Source organism: Enhydra lutris, unplaced genomic scaffold, assembly GCF_002288905.1.
Source record: "Enhydra lutris kenyoni isolate GAN:26980312 unplaced genomic scaffold, ASM228890v2 scaffoldscaffold21, whole genome shotgun sequence".
NCBI lineage: Eukaryota > Metazoa > Chordata > Mammalia > Carnivora > Mustelidae > Enhydra > Enhydra lutris.
The window spans coordinates 4,230,945-4,244,011 of record NW_019154105.1 but is presented as its reverse complement, the minus strand read 5'-3'; the positions used below and the strand labels follow the sequence as shown (position 1 = coordinate 4,244,011).

Here is a 13,067-nt window from a genome sequence, read left to right as displayed (position 1 = left end):
TCAGGCTCCCTGCTCAGTACAAGGCCTGCTCCTCCCTCTCCCACTCCCCCTGTTTGTGTTCCCTTTCTCGCTATCTTTCTCTCTGTCAAATAAATAAACAAAATCTTTTTAAAAAATGGAATTAGTAGTCAATCAGAATTTTAATTGTTTTTATGACTTGTCTATAGATAAGCCGAAGTGTCAGAAAAAGAAAAATGGAGGTGCAGTATAGACTTCAACAGCTGCTAGTTCTTTTTCATAGAAGAGGTTTAAAGAGGATTTAAGGCTTTTTGGCCCCTGTAAAAATCATCCTGGGATGGGAAAAGTACTTCTCTGTTCTTAGTAAGAGGAACAGTAGACATAGTCAAGTTTATTTTTGGTCTGATTCATTTGTCCTTCCTCATAATTTATTTTATTACCTCCTGTGTCTCTCTCTATATATGGCACAAACCTTTCAATGTTTATTTTGTAAAAACATGGTTGTAAAAATATAATTTCACTTTGAAAATACTACTAATTATTTATTTTTTCTGAAGGTAGAAAATATTTTGTTGAATGATAGTGGAAACTATGTACTTTGTGACTTTGGCAGTGCCACGAATAAATTTCTTAATCCGCAAAAAGATGGAGTTAATCTAGTAGAAGAAGAAATTAAAAAGTAAGTTTCTATCTTTATTGTGCTTTGTCTCATGAGAATTTTAGTTAAGTCAGTGGACCAGTTCTGCTAATACAAATTTTTTAGGTGCTCGATTTATAGATATCTTTAAAATATTTCTGTGCCATAGACATTGACTACTTTATGTCTGCTCTAGCTCAGTAGAAAATATATTTTACCATGCATACAGGTTTTCATGTACATTGTAAATATATTGATCTAGAAGTTTGTTAAGCTGTAGTAATTTGTGGAATCATTAAAGGGAGTTTTAAGTGATTGTTGAGTTCAGTTAAGCATATTTTTACTAATACTGAGGATTTCTGCTTGTTAGGAAGACAATTATTTGAAAACTAAGTTTTTACTTCATATTAAAAATGAGGAAGATTGACTTCTTAATGTATTGAAAACTGTGTAGAAAACATGTTACTTTGTCATAGTGTATTAGAAAGCTCTCTGGTAGAAATATGTCATGTCTGCTTTATGTTTTCTTAATTTTGTACTTTCTGTGGTTGCTAGAGTACCTGTAAGTACCTTTCCCTGACTTTTCTGTTTTCTAGTTTTAGACAATAGAACGGTTTGTAAATCTTAGATTACCTTAGTAAAATGATACAGAATGCCCAAAGATCTGTGAGAATAGGAATTTCTGTGTCGTTGTCTTTTCTAAGTTGTCTTTCTTCACTTCCTCACAAATTCTCAGTTGTTTAAAACTAAGTGCTATCATTTGAACTGCAGTGTACATTTTGAAATGACTCAAGGAGAGCTGATCTTACTGTGGCCCATTTGTACAACACCGTGGGTTTCTGGGCTGTGTATTGCTACTCAGGAAACTTAGCCTACGATGATTATATTAGTTCTGTAGAACTTAACTCCTTACATGTTTACTAACATGTAAATGTCCTGAGAACACAAGAATGATTACTGAATTGGTTTCTTGGGGATCTATATATATGTATCTGTTTACATATATATATATATATATATATATATATATATATATATATATATATCTGTTTATGTCTATAATTATCTATAAATATAAAAATTAAAGAATTACTGGGTTGTGATATATAATGCCTGCTTTAGGATCTCTGAGTTGCTGAAAGTTCCTTTCTTGCTGTTGAGATGTCAGGTGTAGTGGAATCTGGGAGTCGTGATGAACGCGGGCTCGTGAGGCTCTTGTGCTTCGTGGCTCCGCTGAGGAGTTAATGGTCTAACCGTGTATTCAGCTGAAGGCGTTCGTTCAGGGCCTCCAGTGCAGGGGACACTGTGGTTGTGCTGCAGTTTGGCAGTGAGCAGAAGCCCTGCCCTCACGCACTTTCTCTTCTGGTTCCTCCGGCTGCTCCTCTGTAGGGTCTCACCAGTCAGGGTGATTTTGAAAACATAAGATGATAGAATGTTGAACCTTAAGATATTTCATATAAAACAAAACATATCAACACTCAAAACTGATCTTAAATTACCCATGATACAGGAAGTCCTTCCATTATCTAATAATTTCTGCCGTGAAATTGAGTACTACTTCATTAAAATATTCTGTTCATAATGGATTTAGAATTTTTATATTGGTAACTATTTTTTCACAGTATCTTTTAATTCCAAGTAGCTTATGATGACAGTTCTAGAAGTGTTCTTAATTAGTGTAGTTAGGATTATGACAACTAGGTTACTTTTAAAACAATAATGATAAAAATAAACCTAAAGGAGATTGACTACTATGTGCCAGGAATTATGTTAGAGCCATAAAAACAAACTCCTTAATAAACGTATAAATTAATTTTTTGAGAGGGTAGCAATATTGCTTTTAATAGACTAAAATATTCTGATAAGAATAATTTTAGAGGCATTTTATTTAAAATAAATTCAAGGAAAACTATTTTCAATCCATTGTCTTTAACATTTTTTATTAATTTTTTTATATAATTAGACATGCTGTTGCACTTGTTGAATAAAAATGTTTATGTAGATGCTTTGTATTGTTAAATCTTGATGGACTTTTATTGAGCTTTTTGAAAATATTATTATTTCGATATAATGTTATTGAAACTAAAAGTTTTTGTAGTATTTTATATAGAAACAATGTAGTATCTATCTTTTTCTTTCTTTTTTTCTTTTCTTTTTTTATTTTTATATCTCCACTCCATTTCACTTATTTACTGCCAGGTATACAACTCTGTCATACAGAGCCCCTGAAATGATCAACCTTTATGGAGGGAAACCCATCACCACCAAGGCTGATATCTGGGTAAGGCCAAGAAAGGTTAACATTTTCTCTAACCAAATTAAAAAAAAATCTGAGTTCAGTTGATTATTATCCCTTTGTCCCCCAAAAGGTATTTCATAATAAGTAGAAGAGAATTGATAAATAGTAGAGCTGCTTATTCAGAAGAAGAAAACAAATGGAACATTTTATCTTCTTAATCATGAATTGGAAAGCTTAGGTATAAAAAAGTAAATAAAGGACTTCCATATAATGTAACATTTCTACCACAGTATTTTTTAGAATTTATATTATATAGAATGTTAATATTTTTTTGATTGAACATAGTTTTGGTTGATCACGGAATGGAACAGCTGGTCATAACTCTTAAGTAGCTTTTAGAAGTATTTTAGGATCTTTTTAATGGAAACTAACAGGAGTAAAACTTTTCTCTAATTAAAATCATACCATTGGCTAACTTCTACAAATTAGGATCTTATCATTTAACGTATACAGTTGACCCTTGAACAACATGTGTTTGAACTGTGTGGGTCCACTTAATATGCAGGTTTTTAAAAATAAACATATTGGAAAACTTTTTGGAAGTGAAAAAACTTGCAGATGAACCACATAGCCTAGAAATACTGAAAAAGTTAAGAAAAAGTTACCTATTATTGTAAGAATACAGTATATAATACATATTACAATATGTGTGTTAATTAACTGTGTTATTGGTAAGACTTCTGGTCAATAGTAGGTTATTATTAGTTTCTGGAGGTGTCAAGTTAATGTGGATTTTCAACTGCATAGACGGTTGGTGCCTCTATGCCCCATGTTGTTCAAGGGTTAACTGTGTATCTGGGTTGAGTTATTAAGATTGATCATGTTTCTGTATAATTGAACTTTATGTTAGAATGCCAACACTTCTTTAGAACTTGTTTCATAAGGAAATATATTTTGGCCGTATTTGAAAAACTAGCAAGAAACTCTATTTTAAATGTAAATTCATTTAAATCAATAAATATTTAGTCATATCTACCTCTAGTAACTGTATTAGGGATGGAGGAAAAATATTCCTTTGGAAATAGTTCTAGAGTTTACAAGAAAAGCCATGTTTGTTTTATTTTTGAACGTATTTAGAAAGGAGTAAAGCCTAACATGTGAAACCAAATGAATATCTCCTTGGTCCTTTTCTCCTGACCTCCTCCTTACAGGGGTTTGCAAGGTAATAATAAGAGAGTGTCTTTGATATCTTTTCATCTGTTGTAATATATGCTTTTGCAGCAGTGATTCTTAAATCTTGTGGTAGTTGAATTTTTAACCATATGCCTAGTTGAATCAAACCTTGGGTAAGTTTGATTTAGTTAACTTGATAGCCGCTTGTAGATCACCAGCTTGTGTAATTCAAATTCAGTTTGCTTTTCTCAGCATTAATATTTGACTTATTAAATGGCTTATAGTATAATATACACAGCAAATCCAATCAGATCTTAAATTATAAAAAGGTATTAGAAGAGGTGGTTGTGGAAATCTTCTTTAGCCGAATTTTATGACGGCTGGTGAAATCCATGTCACCTAAGAGTATTTCAACAGCAGAGGAAACAACAGACATCAGAGCTTAACTACAGTTCGGAAATCATCAAGGCTTGATCGAAAAAAAGCAAGTAGTCTCTAAGCATGCGATATGTTACCCAGTATCTTAATAAAAAACGAGGGAAACCTTTCAGACTTCGTATGAGTGCCAGGCAGCATACTAAATTGTGATAAATTTAAGCTTCATACAATTTATAGATTTAGCATAGGGGTATTATTTCTGTAATGGATATCTGGGGATAGCTGTGGGGATACAGAGAGATTACCCAAAAATGCAAAAGAAGAAAAATAATAGAAAATAAAATCTATGTTTATATGCTAGATAGAAATAAAATTTTAATTTTCATGATGCTTTTTTTTTTCTTGTCTTAGCTCAGGTGCAGCAGAAGTATGTTACAACATTATAGGTGTGAAGGAAAGAATATCCAGAAAAAATACTCAATTCATGCTGGTTAAGAATTATATTTCTGATTCTATTTCAGGGTAGTACCGATTCAGGGACTTATAATATTGAGGTTAAAGTATTCATTTAGCACTTTATATTTTGGGAAAAATGTTTTTTTTTTTTTGCTTGAAATTTTTCATTGTAGGTAATTTTCATCCTGAGAAGTAGCATGTTGATTTTATAAGTATTAGGAAATTCAGTGACAGATGCTTCATGTTATCTTTTAATAAGGAAAATTAAAGATGATGATACTTAGCTTCCAAAATCAGGTCATTTGTTTCCTCCTGTTTATTGAACAATTCTCATCATCAGAGGGATAAGGAGGAAAATGCATTTGGTTTGAAAAAATTAGGACACCTAGTTGTGTTCACACTGTGTGAAGCAGAGCATTTTATATTTTAGATTTATGTTTTTTAAGTATACTGGCATTGCTATCTAAAACTGTTGTTTGGGGACTCCTGCAACACTCTAACAGAAGACACATTACTAGGTTTGTTTTATAAGGTTTGATTTATAAGATAAAACCGGCTAAGATGCAGAACTCTTACATCTGACTGTCATCTGGGCAGGAGAAAGGTGTCATTTAATGTAGATATTACACCATTGGTAGAATTTTTTTTTAGTGCTACTAAGGAAGCCTACAGCTCAATTTGTCGTATAAATGCTGAAAATATCTCCCTTACAGAGAAAAGCATTATAAATATTTTTAAGCGACATGGGACTGGTTATTTCCATTCAGAATCTTTACCATTTCATTAATCATAGTAATGCTTTGAACTTACTAGAATTACTCTTATAGAACTGAAATTTCTAGAACTTTTAAACCTTTATTGTTAGAAGGCTATTTTGAAAATAATGTTTTGTAAATATTGTTGAACTTACAAAGGTGTCTCTGCATATTATGATTTTCATGGTGGTCATAAAACTTAGTGTATTTGTTAGTTGAGCGTGCTAAGTTGACGGGTGGAGAAAATCCAACAAAGGAGAGCTGATATAGTAAGGCCAAATTTCAGTATTCCTGATAGAGTTGTATACTGCCTATTGGAGAATTTTATTACAGTCTTTTTAGAATTAGAAATATCTTTTACACTCTTAAAGGTTGAGGTGATATTTTTTATAACAACATAATGATTTCTTGAGCCAAAAATCATTTTATTACTGCCCCCCCCCCTTTTTTTAAAACATGACTGCTTCTTAGGATTGAGCTGTTAGCGGCTCAGTAGCTAGGGATTTCCTGCAATGCTTTGAGAATACAGTTTGTGTTGTTTCCGGGTGTTTTGTCCTCATTGCCAACAAGCAGGTTTATTGGTGCTGTGCTGTCTAGGAAGCCATGCGAGTGAAGCAGACAGAGCCCTTCCTTTGCGAATTTTCTTATAGATTAGCCAAGTACAAATATGAAGAGTATGTTTAGAATAAAAATTTTGGGGTTGTATGTGAAAGTAGAGATGTCATTTTTATGATATGAAATAATGACATGTTTAGTGAATAATCAGTAAAACTGTATTGATGGTTGTCTGATAAATTTAACTGTGCTGGCTAGCTCATATTTGGAACCTCAGAATTTTAAAACGTGTTTTACAGTGGTTTTTTTAAAAAAAGGTTGTTAGAAGAAGCCTTGTGATTACTTTGTTAAAGGTTATGTGCTAGTTTTGTGCTGAATATATTTTTTTCCTTGTGAAGGAAATAAAAATACAATTTTTTTTCCCCAAAGGGAGCCAGCTAGTTCCAGTTTTAGTTATATCATTCATGATTTAGAATTCAATGATAGCTTTAATGCAGCCAACTAACCATAGATGTGATAGAAAAATATGAGAGTGATACAGTTAAATATCTTTTCAAAAATTAAGCACATAAATTGGTTTAAGCAGTAATTTGTGAAAAGAGTGATCCAGTATTAGAAACATTAGACTTTTGTTTTTTTAGTAACATTTAGATTTTGGTCTGGGATTGTGCTTTTGTCTTGTGGTCAGTTACTTGAGCTCTGATGATATTCATACTTGTTTGTTTTGCAGGCGCTGGGGTGTTTACTGTATAAACTTTGTTTCTTCACTCTTCCTTTTGGTGAGAGTCAGGTTGCTATCTGTGATGGCAGCTTCACCATCCCAGACAATTCTCGCTACTCCCAGAATATACATTGCTTAATAAGTAAGTACTTGGAAATATTTATGAAAAAATCCTAAGATACTCTACTTAAGGGTGGGCTATTTACATCTCTTTACCTAAGCCTAGTCTTTTGATTTCGTGTATTATAGTTTTGTGAAACTATTGTAAAGAAAAACATGAAAAAATGTTTACAGGACTTTTATAGGAACGAGAGCAGCGTAATTACTGATTAGTGCATGGATATTTTTAAGCCCCCTAGATAAGCTTTGGTAGAACATACAGATTATGTAATTAAGGAAGCTGGAATTTCTGGAAAAACTTAGAGTAAAACATTTGATTACTCAGCCTTTGTTCTTTGAAATCTAAATATCCAGATCTGTTGCTCTTTTGTATCAAAGTGTTACCGGTCATAGATTGTAGCTTATTTGGCCAGCCTTTTAAATAGTTATTCTTGACTGATTATAAAACGTTTATTGGAAAACAACCTAAGTGTAGTATCAAGGAGGGGTAGACCTATGGGCCCCTGACTCCAAAAGAATGCCTCCGTTTTCCTTCTAGCCTCCGTTAAGAGATTTTTCTTCCTTTTGGATGGTGTTATAATTTAATTTTTTATATTCATACATGGTAAAATTTCTTGAAAAGATGATTGAGGGTGGGGTGGATGGCTATCAGATATTAGAATTAAAATATTAGGAAGCTGCAGTATTTAAACAGCACCTCTCAGCATTGTTTTAATTAAAATGTTTCTAGCATGTCTCCTCTGTTTTTTGCATTTTAAACATCCTCTGTCATAGCCTCTAGCCACACAGATCAGTGCAATAGAAAAGAGGGCTAACCTAAATGTAGTTGATATTTTGTATTATAAAGATGGCCATTCAACTCAATGGGAAAAATTAGATGGAAGTACAAAAAATTATAGGCATTTGTGGACAAAAAAACCAAGTTGAAAATCTACCTCAGACTTTATGCTAAAAATTCAAATAAATCAAAGACCTGAATATAAAAAATAAAGTTAAAGGTACTTGAAGAAAATAGGCTTGAATTTATTGATAACATTGGAGTGGGTAGTCTATAGGTATTAGACCTCAGAAACTAGGAAAGAAAAGATGAATCCATTGCATATAGGTTTAAACCATTAAAAGTAGCCCCCTCCAAAAAACCCCTATTAACCCCCACATAAAGTCAAATAATAAATTGGGAAAAGATATTTGTTACACATTTGAGAAATGGCTAACTTCTGTAATCTGTAAGGCTCATGTAAATCAAAAAGAAAAGGACAAACACTAGTAGAAAAGTGGTCAAGAGAAAATGGATGGTAAAACGATATCTAGACTTGCTTTGCAAGCTTATTTAAAGAATAACCTTTTGATTTATGTGGATTTGCTCAAACATGTTCGAAATTGGAGAAGTATGTCAGTTGAACACAAACTTACATTGCTTCATGTGGATTTGTTTTCCTAGGCAAAGGGAACCAGAGTAACCGGGTAGGATAGGCGGTGGTATAATTTATAGGGGAAAGCAAGTAGCCCTAAGCTTTGCTTCTGTCCTGCCGGTGTGAAGACTCCTAGCTCTCACTGGAGAGCATTAAATATACCAGGGTTTGTACCTGGGATCTTCTTCACAGAGAGATCCACCTTTATTTCCTGTGGCTTCCTACTAATGGGGTGCCCCCTGGATAGTACCCCTGCTGGCTGAGAGTTCCATTTTTATCTTTACTGGTTGAGCACTTCCCCAGCCTTATTTTGATGTATTTTTGTATCCTTGTGGCAGCTTCCAGTCAAATTACCTTCCCAGGTGCCCGTTATGGTTTTTGTCAGTGCTCCAGTTGACAACATTGTATAGTTTTTCAGGGGTCTGACCCAGCTCTGTTTTTCCCATTATCCCTGTTATTTTTAGCCTGCCATTTTACAGAACGTGGTTTTTTAAAAAAAGCAAATATACCTTTAGATTGTATCTGAATAAACGTAGACCTATAACCCCCTCTATTCAGTTGCTTTCCTCCTTCATTGTCCAGAAGTTAGGGCATTAAAAGCATGATAGAACTCTGATGGGAATGCTCCCAGAATAGATTGAGGGTTTTATTTTGGCTGTTGTGTGTTCTGGCTAATTGAAGTTTAACCTTTTATTGAGGTCCTTGTAATTCACTGTAACAGTGACTAAAGTTTTGTTGCTGAGTATAATGTTTTTATTACGATTGAACTGAGGGTTTTATTGGGGACCTTTCAGTGTCATAGAAACTCTGAATATTCTCAATGGGCAATGCTGTATGAGAGACTGGACAGTATATACCCTGATTAGTGATTTAATTTGCTTATAGTAATGAGACCTTATTTTCTTGAGTTAGGTTTTTTTTTTTCCCTTTCTGTGTATGTGTGTAGGGGTGTTTGTGTGTAATGGGAAGGTGGAAAAGCTAAACACTTTTGATAATTTTAGGAACTGATTGGACTCTACCTAGTTCGTTGATGCTTAATTGTTTTTCATATGCTTCCTTTATTTTTCAATAAATGTGTAGCTTTTAGTTTTTATCAATGGTAATATAATTTTGACCATCTATTAATGTCTTTAAACTTATATCTGAGAGGCGAGCAAAACAGTTGAATAAAATAAAAGCATTCAAGTAAATGTTGGTGTTTTATTTCCTATGAAAGGGTTTTTATGGATTTTACTTTTTAAATATTGCCTTGAGTAATAAAAGCTTAACAAAGTAGAGATTTTTTAAACAAGAACATACCTACAATGCAGTGTTTTTTAGAAAACACTTAGATTCTTTGCAATTTTATTCTTTATGTTTTTTCATATGTGACCTTGCCTGTTTCCTGTCATCCCACTTAGGTTTCTCTCTCTGCTTTAAAAAAATAAAAAATAAAAAAAATAAAAAGATTTTGTGTATTTATTTGACAGAGAGAGACAGTGAGAGACGGAACATAAGCCAGGGGAAGCTGGAGAGGGAGAAAACAGACACCCCCCCACCCCAATCCCGGGCAGGGAGCCTGATGTGGGGCTCAATCCCAGGACCCTGGGGTCAGGACCTGAGCCAAACGCAGATGCTTAACAGCTGAGTCACCCAGGCGCCCCTTTCTCTGTTTTTATAATATATAATGAGTAATCTTCATTGCTTTCAAATAATTCTACATTCAGAAAATTGGGAATTGCCTAGTTGTTCTCATAGTTTTGAAGGTGAGATACTTTATTGGCAGTTAGTTATTCCTGCGGTATAGTCTCCTCCAAACACTGCGTCAAGAACTAATGATGTCTGTGCTGGCTAATTGAACGTAATAAACAAAATGAAAAAATATAAAATAAAGCATTGAAAACATTTATCTTTTTAGTATTAACACTTTTACTAATGCTGTTTGCATCTATTTTCTATGACTCAGGACTTTTGAAAATGGCTATGCCTGATCTTTGTTAAAATTATATCGCTTGTGATTACATAAGAATTTGCAAATACTTTCAATTATCACCAATTTTGTTAAGGGTAATTATTATTACCTATTGTCCATAAATCTCAGTTTAACTATTTTTTTTAAAAGATTTTATTTATTTGACAGAGATCACAAGTAGGCAGAGAGGCAGGAAGAGAGAGAGAGGGGGAAGCAGGCTCCCTGCTGAGCAGAGAGCCCGATGTGGGGCTCCATTCCAGGACCTGGGATCATGATCTGAGCAGAAGGCAGGGGCTTTAACCCACTGAGCCACCCAGGCGCCCCAATAAATCTCAGTTTAACTATTAATTTCATCATGTTTTCCTGCTTCTTAAAAGTAGCAGAATCAATTGTTCAGCATTTTTCTTCTGAGCTTCTGTTAACTTTTCCAGTAGACAAATAATGGAGGTGAATTGAGGAATGAGGAGAGAAGGATTTTCATGATGGATCTAAGAGTTGAAGAGAACTTACAGAGTGTTTAGAGGAGAATGAGAAGCTTAACTAATGGGATTACTGAATATTATGATGAATGAACAGAGGGCTGGCTGCCTTACCTTCCTTTTGGCGTCTGGGTTGTAAGGTGGTTAAGGTAGTATGTTGTAGAGGTTAAGAACAAAACCTTGAGCCGGAGGGCCTGGGCTCACATCTGCTCTGCCACTTACTTGGTACAGAACATTGGGCACCTCCATTTTTCCTAATCACGTTTTTAAACTGACCATATTCAAAGTGCCTGCCTCTTAAAGGTTATTGTGAGAATTAAATGAATTATGAAAAATACTTCTTAGCATGTGTATGTGTTCAGTAAGAGATGGCCTTTAATACTACCATCATGACTACTATAATAACCACCATTACTGCTGATATCATTGTTACAATTCTTCCTAGTTAACTGAGGTTTTGATTTTCTGGGTAAGGGGCAGGGCATTTACTTTCAGAAACTCATTAGAATGTATTTCCTCAGAGATTTCTTTGGATGCCATGAGCAGAGCTTGGCCTTACAGATTAATGGTGGCTGTACCAAAGGCTTACTGTAAGTTAGATGCTCAAGAACACACTGTTAAATGTAACTACTAAGTTTTTTTCTCACTGCTTGCTTTGTGCAGTGTTTTATACAAACAGCAGGAAGAGCTTTGTTTTTCTTACTTTTGGGTCTACTCAGTTGCTTTGTGGTTCTGTATCTTTGCTTTTTGCAACTCATCTATTGGGCTTAATTTTTTTTCTTGAAATATAGTTGACATGCAATATTATTAGTTCCAGATGTATAATGTAATGATTTGATGCATGTATATATGGTGAAATGATCACCACAATAAATCTAGGTAACATATATCACCTCACATAGTTTACCCCCCACTCCCCGGGACGAGAACCTTTAAGACTCTTATTAGCAACTTTCAAATATACAATACCGTATTATTAACTACAGTCACTGTGCTGTGTACAGTACGTCCCCAGAACTTACTTATTTTGTAACTGGAAGGTACTGTTTGACGACCTTCACCCTTCACCCGTTTTGCCCACCTCTCCCCTTTCCTCACCTCTGGCAACCACCGGTCTCTTCTCTGTATTTATGAGTTCGTTTCTCTCTTCCTTTCTCCCTCCCTCCCTCCCTCTCTTCCTTCCTCCCTCCACATATAAGTGAGATCATACAGTATTTGTCTTTCTTTGTCTTATTTCACTTAGCATAATGCCCTCAGGTCCATCCATGACAAGATTTTCTTTCTTTTTAATAGTCAAATAATATAAGAGAGTGCGAGTGAATGTGTGTGTGTGTGTGTGTGTGTGTGTGTTTTACATTTTCTTTATTCACCCCTCAGTGGACACTTAGGTTGCTTCTATTGTAAATAATGCTGCGCTAACCATAGGGGTGCAGATACTTTTTTTTTTTTAAGATTTTATTTATTTATTAGAGAAAGAATAAGAACATGAGTGTGGGGGATGGACAAAGAGAGAGGGAGAAGCAGACTCCCCACTGAGCAGGGAGCCTGATGCAGGGCACCCTGGGATCATGACCTGAGCTGAAGGCAGACACTTAATCCACTGAGCCACATGGACGCCCCGTGCAGATACCTTTTTTAAGCTGTTTTTGTTTTCTTTGGGTAAATACCCGGAAGTGGACTCGCTGGGTGATAGGGTAGTTCCACTTGTAATGTTTCTGAGAGCCTCCGTACTGTTTTCCAGAGTGGCTGTTCCAGTTGGCATGCTCACTCCCCCTGCCCAGACGATTCCTTTTCTCCATATCCCCACTAAGACTTGTTATTTCTTATCATTTTAATAGTAAATAAATTTATTTTAATACCTATTTTCTGTGGGAAACCAGGAACTCGCTTGCTTGTTTTAATACATCTAAAATTTATTATGGAAGCAAGAAATACACAAATAGAGGCAGAACAGTTCAGTGAATTGTGTACCTGTTCCCCAGCTTCAGTGATTACTAACTCATGGTCAGTCTTTTCGTCTATAGCCTCACCCACTCTTTTTTATATTATTTTTGAAAATAATCTTGGACATTTTGCTGTACCTTTGGAAAGAAATCAGAGACTAAGGGAGGAGTTCCTTGGAGGTTTCCAGTCATTGCTGCTGGGTTGCCTCTTGGGCAGGTGTAGAGAGGGCTCTGATCCATGACGTCTGGGGGGCTAGCAGGACTCCCCCAGATACACTAACTGGGCATAT

General features: G+C 34.8%; 1 protein-coding gene across 3 annotated transcripts in view; it reads left to right on the top strand.

Moving 5' to 3' along the window:
* Nucleotides 1–13,067, top strand: part of LOC111149022 (BMP2 inducible kinase) — a 122,684-nt gene that overhangs the window by 65,311 nt on the left and 44,306 nt on the right. For 2 of the 3 annotated variants that reach the window (XM_022505909.1, XM_022505908.1), the window contains exons 5-7: nt 516–637; nt 2,795–2,876; nt 6,882–7,014. In XM_022505909.1, coding sequence (XP_022361617.1) covers nt 516–637; nt 2,795–2,876; nt 6,882–7,014 — 337 coding nt within the window. The remainder of the gene's footprint in view (nt 1–515; nt 638–2,794; nt 2,877–6,881; nt 7,015–13,067) is intronic. The other variant, XM_022505907.1, reaches the window with a different exon arrangement.